This window comes from Euprymna scolopes, chromosome 39, assembly GCF_053919585.1.
Source record: "Euprymna scolopes isolate OS-2025 chromosome 39, ASM5391958v1, whole genome shotgun sequence".
Classification (NCBI taxonomy): Eukaryota; Metazoa; Mollusca; class Cephalopoda; order Sepiida; family Sepiolidae; genus Euprymna; species Euprymna scolopes.
This window is the reverse complement of record NC_136520.1, coordinates 69,190,593-69,213,597: the sequence shown is the minus strand read 5'-3', so window position 1 is coordinate 69,213,597 and position 23,005 is coordinate 69,190,593. Positions and strand designations below refer to the sequence as shown.

General features: G+C 33.3%; 1 protein-coding gene across 2 annotated transcripts in view; it reads right to left on the bottom strand.

Annotated features, from left to right (window-relative positions):
* The window catches only part of LOC145263837 (cullin-2-like), a 102,003-nt gene that overhangs the window by 63,435 nt on the left and 15,563 nt on the right, over positions 1-23,005 (bottom strand). For both annotated transcript variants that reach the window (XM_080120910.1, XM_080120909.1), the window contains exon 2: positions 6,136-6,284. In XM_080120910.1, coding sequence (XP_079977036.1) covers positions 6,136-6,253 — 118 coding nt within the window. In that variant the 5' untranslated portion in view covers positions 6,254-6,284. The remainder of the gene's footprint in view (positions 1-6,135; positions 6,285-23,005) is intronic.

Sequence of the window (23,005 nt, the reverse complement as noted above, 5' to 3'; positions counted from 1 at the left end):
TTCTTGCAGCAGCCTTGGCAATGCATTCTATGCACTTGTTCCAACTGATGTTACCCGTGAATTTTAAGCCAAGGAGTTTGAACTCTCAGGTAGGGTGCTATCAGCCATGGCAATCAGTGGTTGAAAAGATTTCTTAAAATTAAAAGAAAAGAGCTTTCTCTTAGTAACATTGAAGCTTACCATCCATTTGTCTTCCTTCCACTAGAGACAGGATGTCATTTTCTAAAGATTCAGATACCTTAGATATATGGGTGTTCCGTTTCCTCACATGTCATCAGCAAATATACCCATCTTGATCATAATTGTATCAAAAAAGTCCATCATAAAAATCCGCAAGAATATTGGTCCAAGGATCAACCTCTGGGGCACACCTGTATTATGTTGTGTTGTTTGCATATGTACAGCTATCAAGGACAACCTGGATTTTGATTAAGCAGGATCTGATTACATTAGATATTCAGTAATACTGTAAAAAATTAATTTTTATGACAAGATCTTCATACTAGACCATATCAAAGGCTTTACATATATCAAGCACAATAAACAAAGTCTTTTTTAGACTTAAAGAGACTATGCAAAAAAAAAAAAAAAAAATGAGTCAAACATGAAAAGAAAAATATTGTTCCTTTTATCAATCTTCATCTCAAAATTAAGGAACATAATAGATTAAAATGCCATTAAAAAAATAGAAGTGTGCATACATAAAATACCACACATCTAGAACAAGTATAGGCTTAAAGATTCTAAAATTCACACTAGAAGAGTCCACATGGATCTGTAGTGTAACAGATAAAGAGCTAAATAATAATCTGTTCTAAGTGAGTATTTTGGAGGTTGAGGGTTCAATCCTTAGCATGAGCAATACTAAAAAAACAATTACAAGTGACTTGAAACTTCTATCTAGTCATACTGATGAAACAAAATTTTGTACAGATTCTAGAGTTCAACAAGATGCACCTGAAAAAGTCAGAAGTTACATAGGCTGAAACATAAAAACAACATCTAAGATGAGAATAGCAGTTTTTAAAATATTGATACTGGATTCAAAGTAGGTTCTTTTTTCTTTTGGTTTCTTTCTTCTATATAATTTGTGCTAATCTATTTTATTTTGCCTCGGTTTCTTTCCGATAGTACTTTGGTGCAACTTTACTATAGCATGTTGTCTAACGCAATTGGATAAAGGCATTTCCAGGGAAAACATTATGTACTTATATGCCATGTCGCAATTTGTATAAATTCCAAAAATTATAAAAAATGGTCCAGTAAATAAAGTGCTAGAACTGATTTTTTTTTTTTTGGGGGGGGGGGGGTGCAGTATATATCGATAAAAAGCAAGATGGCCGACCTAGTAGATAGTGTCATCGAATTCAGCACAAAGCAACTTAAATGGTAGAATGCAGTTATCTCCCCCCCCCCCCCGTTTTTCAATCTTAAATTTACAGTAAAAATCAGCAACTTCGAAAAATAGTTTTTACTTATAATTATTTTTCTACTGGACCACTTTTCGTAATTTTTGGAATTCATACTATTTTCAGCATGACACGTATGTAATAATATTTTTCTCTCAAATGCATTTTTTTTTTTCAAAGAAACACTACAGTAAAGTTGCAGCAATACCTTTTTCAAGAAAAGAAAACTTTCAGATTGGAAATTTTCTTGCTAACTTATCAAATATTCTCAAACATTAAAGTCACAAGTTATTTCCCTTGAATTGGGCAAAGATAATAAAAAAATAAAATAAAAAAATTTTCATTTACTTGCAAAGTTACAGTCAATAATATTACTTTCTATTTCTTGTAAACAAATGAATCATTCTTTCTTACACTCCCAGACAACCATAGGTTTGGTTTGGTTGTTTTATGGCATATCAACCCCTTAAAAGTTATTCAATGCTGAATTGAGTATTTTTGAACAAGTTGTTTTTATCTTTAAATATTTATTCATGGAGTTTAGTTTGTTTTATCTTTAAATATTTATTCATGGAGTTTAGTTTGTTTTTATCTTTAAATATTTATTCATGGAGTTTAGTTTGGTTGTTTTGTTTTACAGCACATCAACCCTTTTCAGGTTAAATCATTTTGGCAAAAGTTTTTGTGCTTCAAGTTCTATCTTGCAGCATACGTTCATATTTGGTCGTTTTTATAAATGGAGATTGTTTTTGCAGAACCAATTCCATAACAGGATGCTACTTTGTCACATCCACAACTTGGCTGGTACCCATTGGTACAACCAATTACAACATTTAATATTCTCAAATAGCTACTCAACAAAGTACAAAGTTCCAATGTCATTTAACTTCAATGATCTGACAAGAACCAATCTTATCGTGATTTAGTCATAAAAGCTGCAACATGTGTCTTGCAATGGTGCAGCAGACAGAGTAGGAGACAAGAGGGGGTGGGGGTACAGAAAACAAAATATCTCTGGTCAGAGTCAGACCACCCAAAAGATATTCTCTTTGTTTGAAAAAGTACCTCATTTAATGCTGGAATGCTACTGGGATCGGATTTGTGCGAGAATCAATATCCATAGACCAGTTGGTTGTTATCTTCAGTGAATGTCTCCTCTGGATAGCTGAACAGTGACTGCCAACAAAAGACCAGAGTCAATCAGGCATGAAGAGACTCCAGAGGATGAAGAGCAGAGTGAGGTCTGAAGTTGAATATTAAAGAGTGAGCAGTTCAGCCAGAGAGCCTCTTTGGACTTTGAGTGCTTTTGGTCAAAGGACTCCGTAATGGCTTTTACGTGTATCGATCTGGTCGAGCAAAGATCTGCCATTTAACCTTGATGAAGAGAGTGCCACTTATGCAAAATAATAAACATTACTTTATTAGTTTATATATTGGATTTATGTTTTTTTTTGTTTTTTTATTATTATTACATTTTCACCCTACACACACAGTCCACTTTCATGTAGGGGGCTACTATCAAAGACATAAGTTGCAGGGATATTATGTAGGAAGTTGGGCAGCAAGAGGTCTGTTCACATTACACTTGAACTTCTGCATGTCAGTACAGTTGGGGAAGCAAGAACCTGGAAGGGAATTCCAAAGTCTAGCAGTTCTGGTGAAAAAATTATTAGAGTAAAAGGCTTTCTTACATCTAGGGATCTCTATCGGGTTAGTTGGGGGTATTTACATCGAGGGGGTACGAAGGTTTATAGTTCGTCAGAGCATCCACCATTAAAATACTTGTAGAACAGACAAAAGGATGCAAAAATTTCATCGATGGGACAGAGGTGGAAGCTTAGATGGCAGTTCAGGACCAATCAGGTTGTCGACTCTTTTGAACCCTATCCAAGAGGAAGAGGCTAGTAGCAGATGCACCAGCCCAAATGTGACAACAATACTCTATACATGGGCGAATGGTGACCTTGTAGAGGTACAGGATACTTTCAGGCATAAGTAACTTTCTAGCACGGTAAAGAGAGCCCACCTTCTTTGCAGCAGCCCTGGCAATACTCTCGATGCATGTTCCAACTCCTGTTCTCTATGAACGGCTGAGGAGTTTGATAGTAGGCAGGCAGGCCGAACCTGTACCGCGAAGGAGGAAAAGAACGTGAAAAAAAGAGGATAGTGAATTCAAGGAGTTGGTAATTAACTTTTGCTCGGGTGGAGGATATTGGCACAAAGACAAAATTAAAAAAAAAAAAAAAAAAAAAAAAAAAAAAGAAAGATATATAGAGAGAGGTGGGATTGAACTCAAAAACTTAGGATAATTAGTCTTCCTCGGCTAACCATTACACCAAAGAGGACAGTGAATTCATTAAGTTGATAATTAAGTTAAGAATCATAGGAGTTGGCGCAGAAATGAAAGTTGCTTTTAAACGTGACCGACGGCCAGTTAATCTTTCTGCTTTCTGTTGTGGTATTTATTTGCTTCCCCACGAAAGCAGATTAGACATAAGGCCGTTTATAATGTGGAAGAAAACAAGCTCCCCCTTTAAATAAATAGCAATTGTCTGATATTGTGACAGCACGTGGCCTTCCCTTCGACAAACTGCCAACCCCATAGTTGTGTGCCGTGGATTACTACCTCCATCTTTTCATCGTTCTTGTTGGCTGTGTCATCATCTTTTGGTTCACACTGGCGGCTGCCGACGGAACGCACGCAGATCACTAAGTGGAAATAAAATAAGTTGTGGAACAAGAAAGGAAAAACACAAACTCCAATGTTTCACATATAAATTGACTGTTGGACTTGTGAGCGTGTGTATCTTCTCCCCGTTCTAGCAATGTTATGTTCGTCTGTCAGTTGCAATTTATGTTTCACAGTCAGCTCTAAAGACTGTCCATACGTGTCGCTATCAGCTTCCATCCATCGCAACCAGCAGCTTGATGTCAACTAACTGTCTTCTCTGTGTCAGTATCTGAAGTCGCCTCCACCCCCGACCACCAGGAAGCTGCCTTTCCCTTGTTGTGTGGATTTCTATTGTCATTGTCAAATCTAAAAGGCTCGATCTAAAAGTACTTTCAGATTCATTGTTTGCTACTTCCTATTTCATCGTACATTTGTATGACACTTCCTATTTATTGTTCCCCCCTCAGCACTTAGTGACTCATGGGTCACCTTCATAGTATTACAATATGAAGGGTTTCCCCCTACCTGGATCAAACCTTATTGACTTCAAAACGTCCCGGTACTACCAAAGTTCCCCATCTTTGGAGAGGAGCTGTTTTTCCCCAACATCGTGGGGAAACAAATATAAAACGGCAAAAAGCGGGAAGCTTAACTAGCCTCTAGCCAGATTTAAAAAGCAACGTTTATTTCTGCGTGTGCATGATTCTTAAGTTAATTACCAACTTAATCATTTCACTATCCGCTATGGCGTAATAGTTAGCGAGAAAGACTCGCTTCTCGAGTTCGATCACACCTCCCTCTCCCGATTTTTTTTCTTTTTTCTTAAAATTTCGTCTTTCATCACCCAGGCAAAAGTTAATTACCAACTCTTTTTTTCACATTCTTTTCCTCCTTCGCGGTACAAGTTCCAGCCTGCTTGCCTACAACCACTTTTTTTTTAACACCTTTAAACACCAAGGCAACCCCACTAGTCTAATATATAAAAAGCAAAATGTGTGTGTGTGTGTGTGTGTGTGTGTGTTCGTATATCTTGCAAAAACTTTTGACAGAGGCAACGGATTCTGATGAAATCGGTATCGTTTTAAAGCTCCATCCTTCGGATAACAAAGATAAAAGAATTGGCCAAAAACATTCATTCCTTCATCCTAAACTTAAAACTAAGCAGTTTCGTAAGAGGGGTCGCTTTTTTCGCCAACATTTTAGCAAGTCATCATCTTCCTTTTGATTGACTACGCTTAATTTCAACGTTCCAAACTTCCGGCCAGGCAATAGAGACATCTGCTAAGACATCATGTTTTTTAACCTTTTTTTTTTCCCTTCGCGTTAAGGGTTTGAGCCTGCCTGCCTCCTACCACTTTATTTTTAGTACCTCTGCCTACTGTTGTTTTGACCTCCCCACTACCACTCCCCCCCCCCGTTCCTTACTACACCACCTACACACACCTGGGTACCCAGCTACTGTTGTTATGACCCCCCCCCTCAGGGGTCTTTACTACACCATCTAAACACCCCAGCAATGCCGGGCACCTCCACTAGTTTTCAATAAAACAATATCTTTTCGGGGTTTCTTTTTCTGTTTAGCAGAAGTTTTGACAAATCTTGATCTATAATGAGGAAGAGTTCCTTTTGATTAATATTTATGTAATTCCAGTTTAATTTTAAAACTTTACAGAGAACAAATTAGTGTTTACTTATTTTTTTAATAAAATGTTATAATCAAAATATACTTTTCAGTTTTAATAAAATTTTCACTTTAAAAATCAATTGTTTTAAACACTAAAACTATTTTGATAACATTTTTATTAAAAATAACACCATTCCGAAAAAGAATCATTTCAAAGTAAAAACTTGTTTTACGTTAATTAAATAATTACTGAAAATTACTATCAAATTTTTCTGTTAAAAAATGTTTTCAGTAAATGTTATTGAATGAATGATATTAGGGTTCCCACTTGCCTGCCTACCTCCAATCTCAGATGCCAGAACTGTTATGGGTATCGCCTTTAATCCAATAGAAAATCAAAAAGCAAACAAGACAACAACAAAAAGGATATGAGAAACGGTCATTCCAAGTTGATCGGGCCACTTGTCCACATGTGATGACTCCATGAACAGTCTGTAAGAGAATTTCCCAAGTTAATGCAAAATCAACCTTCCTGGGTTTCAGGGACATGATGCTGTGGCTTGGTGGGTTTGAGACAGCACTGTAAAAAAAAAAAAAAATTTTTTTAATTAATTAAGTTTTAGAAGGTTACTCAAGTGTGATTAACAAAATTTTTGTCAAGATTAGATATGTGAGTAGCCAATGTTTAAAAAAAATGAAAAAAAAAAAAATGAAAAAAAAAAAAATGAAAAAAAAAAAAATGAAAAAAAAAAAAATGAAAAAAAAAAAATGAAAAAAAAAAAATGAAAAAAAAAAAAATGAAAAAAAAAAATGAAAAAAAAAAAAATGAAAAAAAAAAAAATGAAAAAAAAAAAAATGAAAAAAAAAAAATGAAAAAAAAAAAATGAAAAAAAAAAAAATGAAAAAAAAAAAAATGAAAAAAAAAAAAATGAAAAATGAAAAAAATGAAAAATGAAAAAAAAAAAAAATGAAAAAAAAAAATGAAAAAAAAAAAATGAAAAAAAAAAATGAAAAAAAAAAATGAAAAAAAAAAATGAAAAAAAAAAAAAAATGAAAAAAAAAAAATGAAAAAAAAAAAATGAAAAAAAAAAAATGAAAAAAAAAAAAATGAAAAAAAATGAAAAAAAAAAAATGAAAAAAAAAAATGAAAAAAAAAAAAATGAAAAAAAAAAAATGAAAAAAAAAAAATGAAAAAAAAAAAATGAAAAAAAAAAAATGAAAAAAAAAAAATGAAAAAAAAAAATGAAAAAAAAAAAAATGAAAAAAAAAAAATGAAAAAAAAAAAAATGAAAAAAAAAAAAATGAAAAAAAAAAAAAAATGAAAAAAAAAAAAATGAAAAAAAAAAAATGAAAAAAAAAAATGAAAACAAAAAAAAATGAAAAAAAAAAAATGAAAAAAAAAAAATGAAAAAAAAAAAATGAAAAAAAAAAATGAAAAAAAAAAAAATGAAAAAAAAAAAAATGAAAAAAAAAAAAATGAAAAAAAAAAAATGAAAAAAAAAAAAATGAAAAAAAAAAAAATGAAAAAAAAAAAATGAAAAAAAAAAAATGAAAAAAAAAAAAATGAAAAAAAAAAAAAATGAAAAAAAAAAATGAAAAAAAAAAAAAATGAAAAAAAAAAAATGAAAAAAAAAAAAATGAAAAAAAAAAAAATGAAAAAAAAAAATGAAAAAAAAAAAAAATGAAAAAAAAAAAAAATGAAAAAAAAAAATGAAAAAAAAAATGAAAAAAAAAAATGAAAAAAAAAATGAAAAAAAAAAAAAAAAATGAAAAAAAAAAAAAAATGAAAAAAAAAAAAAAATTAAATCCAGATGAATTTCCCATCCCGAGGAGCCATGGCCCCCAGCATGTGTGCATATGAAGGACAACATTTTTTTTTTTCCTAATCAAAATAACTCCAATAAGTTTCAAGTAAGAAAGTTAAAATTAGAAAGACACCATGTGTATATGCGAGAGGAAGGAGACTGTACGAAATAAAATTCACACAACTACTCTACCTTATGATTTAAAGTTTAGCCTTCACAGCAAAATTAAAATTTTTAGTTTTCAGAGAAAAATAAAACAGAAAAAAAAAGATAATGTAAAAGAAAGGAAAACAAAATAAATAAAATCCAGCCAAATAGCAATGTGGCCAAAAATGGACTATAAAAGAAAAATTGAAACGGACCAAAAAAGAAATCAGAAAACTTGCAATCCTGTTAATTTTAACGTTATGATATGAGAGAAATACAACAGATTAACCAGTTTTAATCATATGACAAGATATATTTGACATATTTGAAACAATAGAGTCACAATTAAGTGTTTAAAACTCGATGTTATAACCCATCAAATAAGATTGGTACTTATGCAGAATATAGACTGCATTATCGTCAGCATATTCAAGGCAGGTTACATAAACTGCTGGAAGATGCAGAACGAAAATATGAAAATATTTTTGTTGTCACAAAGATACAATGAAAAATTAATGAGAAACTAAGAAAATTAAATGATAAAGTTCAAATGAAGGAAGAAAAAACTCATCGTATGGTTAATTTCATGATTAAATATTTAGTTTTTGATAGCAAAAAGTTTTTTTAATGACTTTTTTTGTCCACTTCTTTTTAACCATACCTAATAATAGAGGTTAGGGTTAAATTGTCTTTCTGTTAGGTTAGCATGTTTTTGTCAAAAGAAAAAAAAAAAAAAAAAAAAAAAAAAAAAAAAAATTTTTTTTATATATATATATATATATATATATATATATATATATATATATATATATATAACAGAAAAATACTATTTGTTCATTCCCTAAAGTTTTCTTAGTATCTATATATTAATATGATATCGTGTGTGTTATTTTCCGTGTCACGCTTACATCGGAGTCATTTAATTTGTTATGGACTTCCAGCTCTTGTAATAAATAATTTTACTAAGAATTATAAGTTTTGGTTTCGGTACTCATATTTTTTTCATACGTTTTTGTTTCACTTTCAATGAAAGCGGGTGCACCCAAATCATATGGATATATATTGTTTTGGAAATCGCAACATTATAATATATAAAAATCGATAGAACTTTAACTCTATAATAATATATATAAAATCTGCCAGAATTTAAAATATATTCAAGTATACTGTACGACCTGGGCGTCCCTGCTAGCTTAGAAAAATACTTTTGCAGTTTTAACAAAAGAGCTACAAAGATTGGCCTTTTGGTCAAGATCAAAGTGTAGTATCTGTTCTTCAGATGCTGCACTTCCATTTCTTGTTCTCTTTCGGCGGAGGAGAAATCCTTCACGACTGAGACAATTTTTATTTTTGTACCTTTTCTCCACGTTAAAAAACGACCCTGGTGTCTAACTCTGTCCCGTGGGGAGGCATAGTAAATAGGTACAATAATATCAGAGCATCTATTTTTGCTGAACATCTACAGAACAACAACATCAATATATTACATACGAAGGAGTTTGCTGCGGAATTTCAACATGCCTCGCTAGTCATTAATTAAGTATTTAAGAGTTTATTTGCCTACAAAAAAATTTTTTTATGGTTATGAGGAAATGTAAAAAAAGGTATTGCATCCTCATCATTTATTTTTAATGGAATTTTAAAAATAAGCATAAATGTTAAACAGATTCTGCCTTCTATTAATCAGGTTGGACAAGGCTACAAGTTCAGTAAGTTTGTTGGAGCACATTGTGTGAAAATATTCATAAAACAAACACAGAGATGCAACATCGCAGTGATGGGACAGTGGCTGAAACTTGGTAGACAGTAAAGGACCTATTAAGTTAAAGACTATTTTTTGGTAACCTCTCCAAGGTCATCAGATTTAAGTTCATTTTCAAGACTCACATTATACATCCATCATATCTATCCGTGCAACGCATGTTCTTAACCCTCATACATTATCATACTATGCACACATGCTTGACAGATTCTTTTCATTGACAATGGAAACACTCTGCTGGTTAATAATGCTGAAATTTCACGAATTCCAAGCTCTTGCAACCACAGCAGCACTTTCCCAAGCCCAAAATTCTATTTTGTAACTAAATTAAAGAGGAATTTTCCGTTAGAAACAAGCCGTACATGTGTGGTCCCCCTCTGGAGCTGTATGTAAGATGACGCCACAAAAAATAGTGAAGAAATGATGAATGTGAAAAGTGTAAAGGGCCAACGTTGCCTTCATATTTTCGCCAAGTTTCAGAAAAATCTAATGGATGGGGCAAAAGTTAGGGGTAAAAAGTGCCATTTTTTGCAGTTTTGGAGCATTTTGAGCTCCTAGGAATGCCAAATTCCAGTGAAAATGAACAAATAGTGCAGTTTAACACCTTAAGACATGTATATTTGAATTCAGTACCATGGAAAACCACTATATATATATATAACCATGTATATAGACATACATAAAGTTTTTGAGTAATATGAAAAAAAAGAGATTAAAAAAGGCACATTTTTTTTTTAGCCCTAAAAGTCCCAGAGGGATGCAAACCAGAATTTTGCCAGTAGCACCCATACTGAATTTATATTAAGAATAATGGTCTCCACATTTTGGCCAAGTTTCAGGAAAATCCAATTAATGGATCAAACGCTATGAGGCAAAAAGTGTCATTTTGGGGCATTTTTTACCTCTTTTGAGCCCCTGGTGGTGCCAAATCACAGTGTAAATGGATAACGATGCAGTTTCAGGCCTTAACACATATATATTCGAGTTGACCACCGTGAAAAACCACTATATAGTCAGACATCAAGTTGAGAAATATGAAAAAGAGCCACAAAAAGGGGCATTTTTAGCACTAAAAGTCCCTGGGAACGTAAACCAGAATTTTGCCAGAGTCACCAATACTGGATTTATATTAAGAACAATAGGCTCTATATTTTGGTAAAGTTTCAGAAAAATCTAACGGAATGATCAAAAGTTATGGGGTCAAAAAGTGTCATTTTGGGACATTTTTGACCTCTTTTGAGCCCCTGGGGACGCAACAGGAATTTTTTCAAAAAGTTTTTTTTACTGTGCACATCTATTTAATGAAAAAGAATTTGTGGCAAGATTTCAGGAAAAACTAATGGACAATTATCTGGCAATTGTCCGGACTAATGGACGGACGGACGCCAACGAAAACATAGGTCCCTTTCCGATAAATCAAGGGACTAATTGAAGACCTGTTACAACAGGAAGTTGACATGGCACTAGTATGAAGAATGACTGGAAAGTACCACCATGCAATCGTTGCAATGTGATAAAAACTAATGTATTTCAGAATTTTTTAAACAAAGAGTTGCAATTGGCATTATTCAGACTACCGTTCTCATCTTGGATGTTATTCTTACGTTTTGGTGATATGATCTCTCATCTTCAAATAATACAAACATGATCGTCAATAAAATTATTATGGTAAGGTTTCAAAGAAATGATTCCTGATACATTCTTCAAAATTGTAGATAATCTACATACTATTAAAAAGTATTGGTGTTTTTGGAATTTGTATATTCCTGTACAAAGAGAAGCATGTAGAAAAAAAAAAAAAGAAAAGGTAAGGCGAAGTCCACATAAGTACTATTTACAAATCTCACGCAAGTCTAAAGAATTTTCTTTTTAACGAGATATCTATATGATTATAAAACTGGACATTGCTTTCTTGCATCTTGCCTTCGATGATCGGGTGATTCTTTTAAAAAACGGTATGACAGGTGAATTTTTATTTAGATATATATATACATATATATGAAGAATAAATATGTATTAAATACGTTTGAAGCCAAAATTGTAACGCAAAATTTATAAAATAAACAAGTGTTTATTTTATAAATAATATATTTCGGAGTAAAACTCCCTTGTCAATCTTTTATGTGTTTTTTTTTCCTCTTTTTCTTCGTCATGATGTCAAGTGGAAGAAAGTTAGATGAGTCCATGTGATGTTTAACTGAGGGGTTTTTATGAAGTCGGAAAGGTAACACGTGGTCGCGCAGTTTGAAAATCTGGGGAGTTTTTGTTTATATCCGTTAGAAGAACTGACTGAAATTTGAATAAATACGCATTAAATACGTTTGAAGCCAAAATTGCAACGCAAAATTTATATAAACACTCGTTTATTTTATAAATTTTGCGTTGCAATTTTGGCTTCCAACGTATTTAATCTCCAAATTTCAGTCAGCACTTCTAACGGATATAAACAAAAAAACTACCCAGATATATATTATCTATATATATATATATATATATATATATATTACACATACACACTAGCAGGGTAACCCGACGTTGCCCAGGATTGAATGATGATAAACAAATGTTTCACACTCCCATATTTTTATTGTCATCAAAATCGATGAAATAGCCAATTTATTGCCTGCACTAATTGGGGACCTTTTGTGATGCACCTAGAGGAAGCTTCACATGCCTCTTGCAGTGACTAAGTTCACAATATATTCTAGTCTACATTGCACTGTAGCGAACCTATTGATTGTATAAGATCATTCTTTTTATACATGATGGCTTGCAGTAACTCCCACATTCAATTATGAAGCTTTAAGGCTCAGCAAAGTTAACATATCACATTGCCCTTTATGTCAGACTTTGTCCAAAATGGAAGATATCAGCTACTGAAATTTGTCAACAAGAATTGATTTATTTTCCACTACCCCCCACCCCCCCATATCAGTTAAATAAGAGGTGTGCTTTAAATGTAGAGAAAAGCAACAAAAAAAAGAAAGAAAAAAGAAAAAGAAAAAAGAAGAAAAAAAAAAAAAAAAAAAAAAACAAGAAAAAGAAAAAAAAAAAGAAAAAAAAAAGAAAAAAAAAAAAAAAAAAAAAAAAAAAGAAAGCATTCTGGATGTGAACGAAAATCTGGATATAGTTCCATCGGTACGCATTCAAGATGGAGAACAACAGAAGGCTTTTCTTTTTCCCTGGGCTCCAAAATCAACAGAGATTAGACCATTCCTGTAATTCCCTGTTGATTGCAGTATACTGTCAGCTCTATGCAATTCTAGGAGGCCCACTCTCCCAGGCTTTGCCTTCTCTTTTTGAGAAGAGGTCAGTTTATTGGTAATTGCCTGAGGTGTCCTGCCAGAAATGTCGACAACGCTGCACAGACATCTTTCGTAGAATCAGAGGGCACCAACTTTTTCAATCCACTTTCTGACTTTAGTGCCACAGTTCTTCTGGTGAGAGAGAACTAAATAATCACATACTACACTTTGATCCTCACCTTAGATTAATTAAAGAAGATCTTTCAACTAACATAAGAAAAAACAAGAAAATTATACATGGTTCACTATAAATAACTATATATGATTAGCTGTACAACAACAGCAGCGGTTTCTGTTATTACAATAGCAAGATAGTTTAAGAGGACCTTAAAGCAGTATGAGGTACTAACCTGTTATGCTGCATTTTATCATGTAGGGGTATTCTCAAAGACAAAGTCTACTCGGCAAAGTCACATAGAATAGTTAAACATAAGGAACAAATACAAACAGCCATTGTTTAAGTGCAGTTGGGGCTGGTGCCAAAATGTGCCGCTTAGTTCTTGAAAGATTAATAAAGCGCATTGAGCTCCATTGAAAGCACACAGCGTTTTATGTTGGAAAAAACTTGTGTCTACCTTTTGTTTGTGTCTACAAAGGTCGTTCCAAAAGTAAAGCCTCCTATTTTTTTTTTTTAAACTCAACAAGTTGAAGCGCTACGAAGACGAGAGCAATACCATTAAAACAAGCAACCCTTTGTGCTTCAGAATTTGTTTTTCTTTATAGTCATCACCATTCTCAATGCACTGTTGCAGGAAATTCAAGGTTATAGTCAGCTAACGTACTTCCAAACTTCCAGCATAGTTGCTACTGGAAGCAGTGACAAGGCAAATAAGTTTCTTCACTTTTATTGTTCTTCACTATTTCTATTGTGAAGCGATTTATTCAAGTAAAATGAGAAAAGGATTTTATTGAAAAATATGCAATAAAAATTAACAAAATTATACAGATAAAAATATCACAATTAGTCTTTAATTGTACTTTTAATAACAAAAATACAATTTTTTTTTATTGGAAATTTTATAAAAAGTATATTTATGAAATTATAAAAATAAGTTTTTTATTTGAATTTATATAATGTTTATAAAATTATTGAAATCAAAATAAAAAAAATTTCAAACATAAAAACATCCAATGTATTAATATTCCCAAAATAATTTTAAAAAGATTTTAAGTGTTTTCAATAATTTAAAAAAATAAATAATTTCAATAATTCTTAAAAAAATAAATAATTTCAATAATTCTTAATTAAAATAAAACAGAAATAAACTTTTCAATGATTTGCCTTGCCACCAATTCCGGTACCAGCCATGCTGGAAGCTAAGTATGTTAGCTGACTATAACTGAATTCAATAACACATCTATGCTTCTGATGCATGTCTATGACAGGAGTGTCTTTCTTATAGCCTCACACTGTCAATATCTGCAACAGAGAGATAAAGCTTTCAAGTCATGAATGCATAAGTTCAGTCATCATAATAATGCATTTAGCAATCCTCCTTTGATCAGTTCAGGCAGAATAAAAATAAGAGGCAATACTTTTTGAAGACACCGTATATTGTAGTCGTATATTTCTTTCGTGTTATATTTATTATGTTGAAATAAAATTATATAGTTATTTTATTAGGATTGGATGGAGTATGTTCAGGGAACTTCTGCCGTTACTAACCAGCACAGTATTACCATTGTAAAAAAAAAAAAAAAAAAAATATGTAAGAAATGTGCGATTTTAATATAAAATTTTTGTTCTTTTCACAAAAAAAATAGTCAAAATGGATGTGCTTATGAAACAAGTTTTTCTTTTTTTTTTTCTAATGGTGGCTTATTTATAATGAATAGTATGGTTTCCATATTGTATTACATTGTATACGAAGTCATCGTAACCCAACATATGCACAGCTTCTTTAAGTCATCTTACTCTCCATTGTTTTTCTGTCTATAATTTTTTTACTTCATTTCATAGGTGTACATAATTTCTGTCTTCCCTCCATAAGTGGTCAGCCATACCAGACTTTTCAATATCTCCACATTGGACAATTTTTCGACGTTCTTCTAATCTTACTTTTAAATCGGTAACAGGTCTTATTTTTGTATATTTTTTGATACCTGATGAAAATTTAATCATAGGTTAATATAAATATATCATTAAATATTGCCAAATGTTTTTTTAGTTTCCTTTAAGCATTTTAAAGAGTTTGGGAGCATAATATGGGCACAATCGCCCATTTGAAAAGTTTGTATTAAATTTGATCCACAGGTCATTTGACACCAATTAAGCAAGATTACCTCATTTTCAATTTCTTTTTAAGACCCCTTAAGCCTTAGAGGCTTGCCTTTTTTCTGTTGTTCTTGGCCTTCGGGCCTGGATCAAAGTGTAGTATCTGTTCTGCAGATGCTGCGCTTAAGATAATTTGTACCGGTCAATGGAGGGGAAACTCTCTATACTGGGACAATTATTTTTGATCACAACCAGAGTGCCCCCTTTTTACCCTACTTTTAGGGGAGCTTCCCCCCCCCCCCTACATATTAAAAACAGCCTTGTGCCTAATTTGCTTTCGTGGGGAAGCAAATAAATACCTTAAATTTTAGATATTTTCTAGAATCAAAATCATGTACATATTTTTGATCAAAATTGGACTAAGGATTCTAGACATAAGGTTTAGTCTTTATAAGTGGAGATAAGCGGGGTAAAGCTATTCTGGTCTGAATTTTATTAGGTAGGAGGTTCTTATGGATCGTTTGTCTCCATGTTTCTAGCCTCATTTTTGAAAGTTGGTGTAAGACAAAAAAAAAAAAACAATGCATCAAAAACGTTTTTTTTTTTTTTTTTTGTAATAATTACACATTCAAAATTGAAAAAAAAAAATAAAAGCTCAAGTGAAAGAAAATTCAACAAACTTTTTTTTAATAATCACACAACACTTCAAATTAAAATTGTGAATTTTATTCAAAATTGTAACAAAAAAAAATATTTGTATTTAAAAATTGACTGAATTTCTTTCATTTACTATTTTACTTTGTTTCATTTGTCAGTTCCGGTTCTCGTTTTTGATGCATTAAATTTTTTTTTTTTTGTCTTACATCATTAACACGAAAACGATGCTACAAAATCAGCGGCAAAACGTCCATGAGAACCAATAGAAGAACCCCCCCCCTCCCCAATGTAAACGGAATTGTACTTTTACTTCCTATTGTCTTCTTATACAAAGAGTGATGAAAGCATCTTTTGTGAAATTTTTGCTGGTTATTTTTTGTCAGTTGGTTTTAACGTTACCATGTTGTAATTTACGTATTTTATGCTTCTTCACCCTCACCTTCTTCCACATTGTTGATTCTGCTTCATTAGCATCAGTGGAAAGTAGATGAAGAATCCAATTCTAAACATGTTTTAATGCCCATCTTTTCAAATTTAATATTTGAATCATGGGTCTAGAAAAATAGACATACACAAGTTTTTATCATTTAGAAAGGATGAAAATCTTGTTTCCATTGATAACCTGAATTGTTCAACAATGGTAAGAAGGATTCCACTAAAGTCAGAAATACTAGAATTAGATTGGACAGCTTTTGACTCAAAAACTAGATATTTTTTCAAACAAGTCCCCATTGGTAGGTTGTTATGGTAGGAATCTTATTCACAACTCATATTACAAGAGTTTTTTTTTTTGTTCTTATTTTCAGCATATAATATGTTGAATTCCACCATGTGGTCACACCATAAATGAGTTTGTTTTTGCAAATTAAGCTGATCTTGTATTTCAGTTCATTTGTTAATTGCTAATAGAAAGCGATTAAAAGTGAGAAACTACATTTTTGTTAAATGATGTAATGACTGTCTCCACAGCCTCAGCTACAATGTATGATAGTTATTCGAAATCACATCCCCTAACACCAGCAACCATATTTGTTCCTGAATCCACAAAACTAAGAAAACTTTATTGAAGATTTTATACTCATTCAGAACATTGTGCAATTCTTCACTTATTGTACCTGTGTGTGCACCAGGGAATGGAACAACTCTAAGAACAGCTCTGCACTGTCCAAAGTCATTTGAAAGCCATTGATCTGTCAAACTCAGAAAGGGAGCATTATCTGTTGTAGCTGTCCAAATGTCTGCAGTTCCTAAAATGTTAATTTCAGCAAAAGACATGCTGTAATATGAACAAAGTTTTGCAATAAGCTTATTAAATCCAATTTTAGATGTTATAGAATATGGTTGAATATCAACAGCAATCATTTTTCTTCTCAGATAATGGATCTCTTGTGACCTGTGACCATTACTATTCCAAACTTTCTTTTTAGCTAATATTGATTCTAAAATAGTTTGGTGTTTCACTGGAGGCTCATAGTTGCCGCCAATTGTTCCTGGAATGTCCGTCCCTGAATATTCATTATGCTCCTATTTCTTTTCTAGGGCAATTGCTCTTGACATATCAAAGGCCTTTGATAGGGTATGGCATAAAGGTTTACTTCACAAGATCTCCAGCTATGGTATAGATGGAAATGTCTTCTCAATTATTAAATCATTTCTCTCTGATAGGTTCATAAGAGTAGTAGTTGATGGGCAAAAATCAGAAGCTCACAGTATTAATGCTGAAGTCCCTCAAGGGTACATTCTGGGCCCAACTCTCTTCCTGATCTACATTAATGATCTTCCAAATCACATCCTTACATCATTAGCAGAAATTTATGCTGATGACACTATCATTTATGGTAGCACGTCTAAGACAGTAAACGACCAAGTTCTCTCCAATTCTCTCTTCTCTGATCTTGGGCACGTGGTACAATGGGGAAAGATGTGACTTGTTACTTTTAATGCATCTAAAACTAAGCTTTTATCTTTACATCAAAGTTCTGATCCCCATCAGGCATCAATTGAAATGAGTAGCTATCGTCTTCGGAGGCCTCATGTTTTGACAAGCTTCTGGGCTTGACCTTTACTCCTGATTTGAAATGGAACATGTACATCAAATCTGTTGCCAAAGCCACTGGAAAAATGGTGGAATCCTATCGATTCAGTAGATATCTCACTGCTGATGCAATTCTCTATCTATATAAGAGCCAGATACGCTCAAGAATGGAGTACTGTTGCCGCATCTGGGCAGGAGCTGCTAGAAAGGACTTGTCCTGCCTTGATAGAGTTCAAAATAGACTTCGGAGCCTCGTAGGAGATGTCCTTTTCTCTTCCCTGCAACCTCTATCTCACAGAAGAGATGTTGCGAGTCTGTTTCTGCATTATCGTTATTTTCATGGCAAATGCTTGACTGAGCTCTAATCTATGCCCCCCCCCCCGTCGCTAAACTTTCACAAGAAACACTCGTCTAGCTGAAAACACTATCAATTAATTCCCCCCCCCCACACTTTATCTGTGCCTAAACTTAAACGTAGATTTCATGAACAAAGCTTCTTTCTTAGAACTGCACGCCTGCGGAACTGTTTTCCGTTTTCCAGCTAACTACAATCTCATTGTCTTCAAGTCCAACGTAAACAAGTTCTTGAGCCGTTCCACTTAAGTTAACAAATTTACCGAATTTCCATTACTAACAGTTACTATATTGTCCAATTGACTACTGTACACTCTTAACCCTTATCCTCGAGTGGTCTCTGGGCCTTGATAAGAGGCGATGCCTATGTTAAAAAATTTTTTTTAAAAACTTTTGCTTCTTTTGAACAATCTTTCTAAGATGGTTTAACATCTTAGTAAAAGTTTTTACTGATTTGCCACCATTTGATGTATTACATTGTTTGGTGTTTCGCTGGAGGCTCATAATTGCTGCCACTTATTCCTGGAATGTCCGTCCCTGAATATTAATTATGCTTCTATTTCTTATCTGCAACTTTTGCTTCTTTTGAGCAACCTTTCTAAGGTGGTTTAACATATTAGTCATTGTAAAAGTTTTTACCGATTTGCCACTATTTGATGTAATAAATTGACATAATTTCTAAGCAGCTGTATTCTTATTCTTGGGATTGATATCAAAATACTTCCAGCAGAAACTAGTTGCCATAATGGTTGAAGGTTGTTAATATTTAGTTAATTTTTTACATATTGAAATTACATGTCTGATATCTAACTAATAATTAGTAATTTATCTTAATAAAATATACAATTATCTAAACCAAAAAAAAAAAAATATATATATACACTCATGAGCAAAAAAAAAAAAAAAAAATGGGCCAGCATGAAAGGAAGAAATCGATTTTTCAATATTTTTCTATGAATTTTTGTTAATTTTTACTGAAAATTTCTATTTTGCAGATCATTATTATTATAGCATATAATAAGTGGAAAAATGAATCCTAAAAATGGTAAGATCGCATCTTGGCGAGGATATAAAAAAACGAATTGCAGGATTAAGGCATTCCAAAATGACTTACAAGCAGATTTTTAAGAAAAGAAAATGTGAAAACATCTCTTCCTGTAGTGAAGCGAATTGGTTGAAGGTTCAAAGTCGAATGCTTGGTAAAAGGGAAATCCGGATCTGGTCGCCCTAGATCATCCACTTTGAAGGACGACCACAGGCTTAAATGAACTGTTTTGAAAGATCGAAAGAAAACTTATGTTTACCATAGCAAAGAATTCAAAACAGGGGCTGGAAATTCTCTTTCGAGATATACAATTCTAGATGAATGGGATTTTCTTCTAAAAAGGTGTGCAAAGAAGCCATTTTTATCTAAGAACAACAATGATAGAAAGAGATTTTTCTCGCGTTATGGCAAGAAAGATACAGACTGGTTCAGGAATGTTTCCTGGTTAGATGAATCAAGATTTTGTCTTGTTAGTGATGCTCCCGATGGGTGCAATCGAAGAACTGGAGAAAGATTTTCGCCAAGTTGCAGAAAAACGACAGTTAAACACAGGAATGGAGGAATAATGGTATGGGAAACTTTTACTGCAGCAGGAGTTAGGGAACATATTAGATATGAGAAGTCAATCAATGCAAAGGAATACATTCGAATATTAGAAACAGGACTGTTACCAAGTATCCAGAAGCTGTTAATATCCCAGAACATTATTTTTCAACATGATAATTCCCCTGCACACACTGCTAAAGTCACAAGAAAATGGTTTTCTGATAAGTCAATTAATGTGATATCTTGGCCAGGTCAAAGCCCCGATTTAAACGCAATCGAGAATATTTGTTCCATAATATCTCTTGCATTGGCTGGAAGAACTTTTTCAAATAATGACAAACTGTGGGAAGCTGTGCAAAGCGAATGGAATAGCATCTCCTCTTTGGTTGAGAACATATCTAAAAGGATTGATCTTTTAAAGAAATCAAAAGAGAATGCGATTCCATCCGAAGCATTTATTAAAGTAAATGTCTTATTCTGTGTTATTAGTCTCGTTTAAGTTTCCTTGTTGAATTGTTCTTTGTTCAATATAGCTTTTAGTGCAATAAAATGTATAAAATTTGTTTGGCTCTTTTTTTTTTTTTTTTTTGCTCATGAGTGTATTTAACTAGCAGGGGTTCCCGGCATTGCCCAGGTGTTTTTAGGTGTAAAAGAAAAAATAAAAGAAAAAAAAAAAGAAAAAAAAACGAATCCAAAGGCGCCAAAAAAAGTGAAAGAAAACTTGAACTTTTGGCGCTACTCTACAAAGCAATAGGAAGTGAAAAGCATTGAAATTTAGTGATGCCAATCAAAAAGTTGACTTGCAGAAATGAACGTTGGCTGGAGGCCAGTTCAGCTTTCCATAGTTTCATTTCCCCACCATGTTGGGGAAAATCAGCTCCCCACAAAAAGGGAGTGTCCAAATGAATAGCAAGATTGATCAAAGCCAATTGCTTTCTGGACGTTCTGGCACGAAAGGCCAGGAAGCTGCCTTTGTTTTCAATTTAGTTTTGCTTTTATACAAAAATGCCTAACAAACACATGAGAGGAAGGAATAGTGTGAATTTTATAAAAGTCCATCAAAATAAATGTACACACAACGTCCCTTCGCAAATCATAGATATTATGATCTAAGAAGTAAATAAAAAATTCTAAAGAATATTACCACCCCCCAAAAAAGCCTTTGCTGGACATACAAAAACGTGTGTGGATGTTTTGTCTCTATATATATATATATATACTAGCAGGGGTACCCAGCTTGCCCGGGTGTTTGTAGGTGTGTATGTTGGGGGGGGGGGGTAACAACAACCAAAAAAAAAAAAAAGAAGTTTTGGTAGGTAGGTAGGATTGAATCAGGAGCCTTGAGGCGAAGATGGAAAATAGTGTGTAAAAAAAAAAAAAAAAAGACTGACATATTTACCAGCTCCGCCAGCAAGGGAGTAACAGAAAAACGTTTGAATTTATGTAAGAATTAAAAAATGAGGTCAAATATCACGCCATAGAAATCACACAGTTAACTCTTACTGCGAGACAGTTTTTTTTTTGGGGGGGGGGGTTTACACAAATTGACAGATGTGATTTTGATGAGGTCAAATAGAAATACGGCAGTTAACTTTCACTGTGGGGTAGTTTTTTTGAGTTTTGTTTCCAAGATGTTGGAGGGAAAATCCACTCCCTATAAAAAGGGAAGTTTTCCAATGAATAGTAATTGCCTGATTCTGGATGTTCCCTGCGTGTAAGCCGAGAACAATGCCTTCGCTTTAGATTAGTTTCGATTTTATACGAACAAGCTGAATCAACACGAAAGAGGGGCAGAAATAGCAAGAATTTTGTAAAAGTCGATGTAAATAAATCTAGAAGCAAAGCACGTTCGCAAATCCTAGATATTATGATTTAGACAGTATATAACAATTTCTAAGAAAGAGTACCCCCCCAGAATCCCAACGAAAAAAGACTTTGCCCGACATACAGAAAAAATGCACACACACACAAACCAAACACATTTTCACTTATATATATATATATATATATATATATATATATATATATACACATACATATATATACATACATACATACTAGTGGGGGTACCCGGCGTTGCCCGGGTGTTACGAGGATGTGTGTGCTCTTAAATCAAAAAGAAACCGGGGGGAGGGGGAATAAAATAAAAGCTTTGGTAAGTTGGTAGGACCGAATCTGAAGCCCTGAGGCGAAGTTGGAAAATAAAATGTGAAAAAAAACATGACACGTTAACCGTTCGGCCAACCAGAATGAGTTACTGAAAGATGTTTGAATTTATTTAAGTAAGAAGAGAATTGACAGGTGCCCGCACAGAAGTCGTAGAGCTAACATTTTGTGCGAGCGTTACGATGACGACGATGTAAGCAATAGCTATTCAGCACTTAACATTTTTTGTGGGACAGTTTTTAATGAGGTCAATAACCGGTTTGTTTTTACCTAACTTTGGGGAAAAACAGCTCCCCCATTTATTAGGGGGCGTGTCTTGTCTCGAAATGAAAGCAATCCTCTGATATGACGATGGTAAGTCGACATTGACTAAACGTTACATCGCTTTCTAGAGACCACTGGCCATGGGCTAGGATTCGAATAGAGTTTCGCTTTTTGTTTATACTGAAAAACGAAAACAATATGTGGCGATCCCAAAATGTCGAATATTTAACGTTTCAAAGTCGGGCAAATTAAATAGACGAGTGACCCCTGTTCATAACTCGTAGATATTATGATTTCGACGTTATATAAAAAGTTTTTAAAAATGAGCGACGGCCTCGAGAAGCTGACGAAAAAAATCCTTTTGCGGACATACAAGAAAAGCGAACATACATACATACATTTTCGCTTATATATATAGATATGTAGACTAACAGGAGGGGGGGGGATAGATCAAAATAACCCTGTTTAAAAAAAAAACATTGGGCGGGAGTTTGGAGCCGAGACCTAACCATCTCAGCCACGAGGGGAGAGGAAGTGAAAAATGTTTAATTTAATGTTTATAAAGTGAAATTGACAGGTGCGAGAAAGTTAAGTCGCGTGATATTTGATCTTATTAAGGTGAAACATGACGCAATTTAAGTTTGGCGCTGCAAGCCAGTTTCTGTTTCCCCCGCCCCAGTATTCGCTTTTTTATACTGAAAAGCATAACAAAGACGCAGCGATCAAAAAAAAATCTCAAAAATAGCGCGTAAAAGTCAGGCAAATTAAAGCTAGACGCGACCCCCGGTCATAACTCGTAGATATTATTATCTAGGGGGTATATAAAAAGTTTTAAGGAGTGACTCGACCAAGAAGCCCGGCGAAAAAAAGCCTTTGGCGGACATACACAAAAAATGCACACACACTAACACACATTTTCGCTTTTATATATATATATAGACTAGCGGCAGTGTCCAGTGTTGCCCGGGTGTTTGTCGGTGTGTGTGTAGGAAAAGTTTTG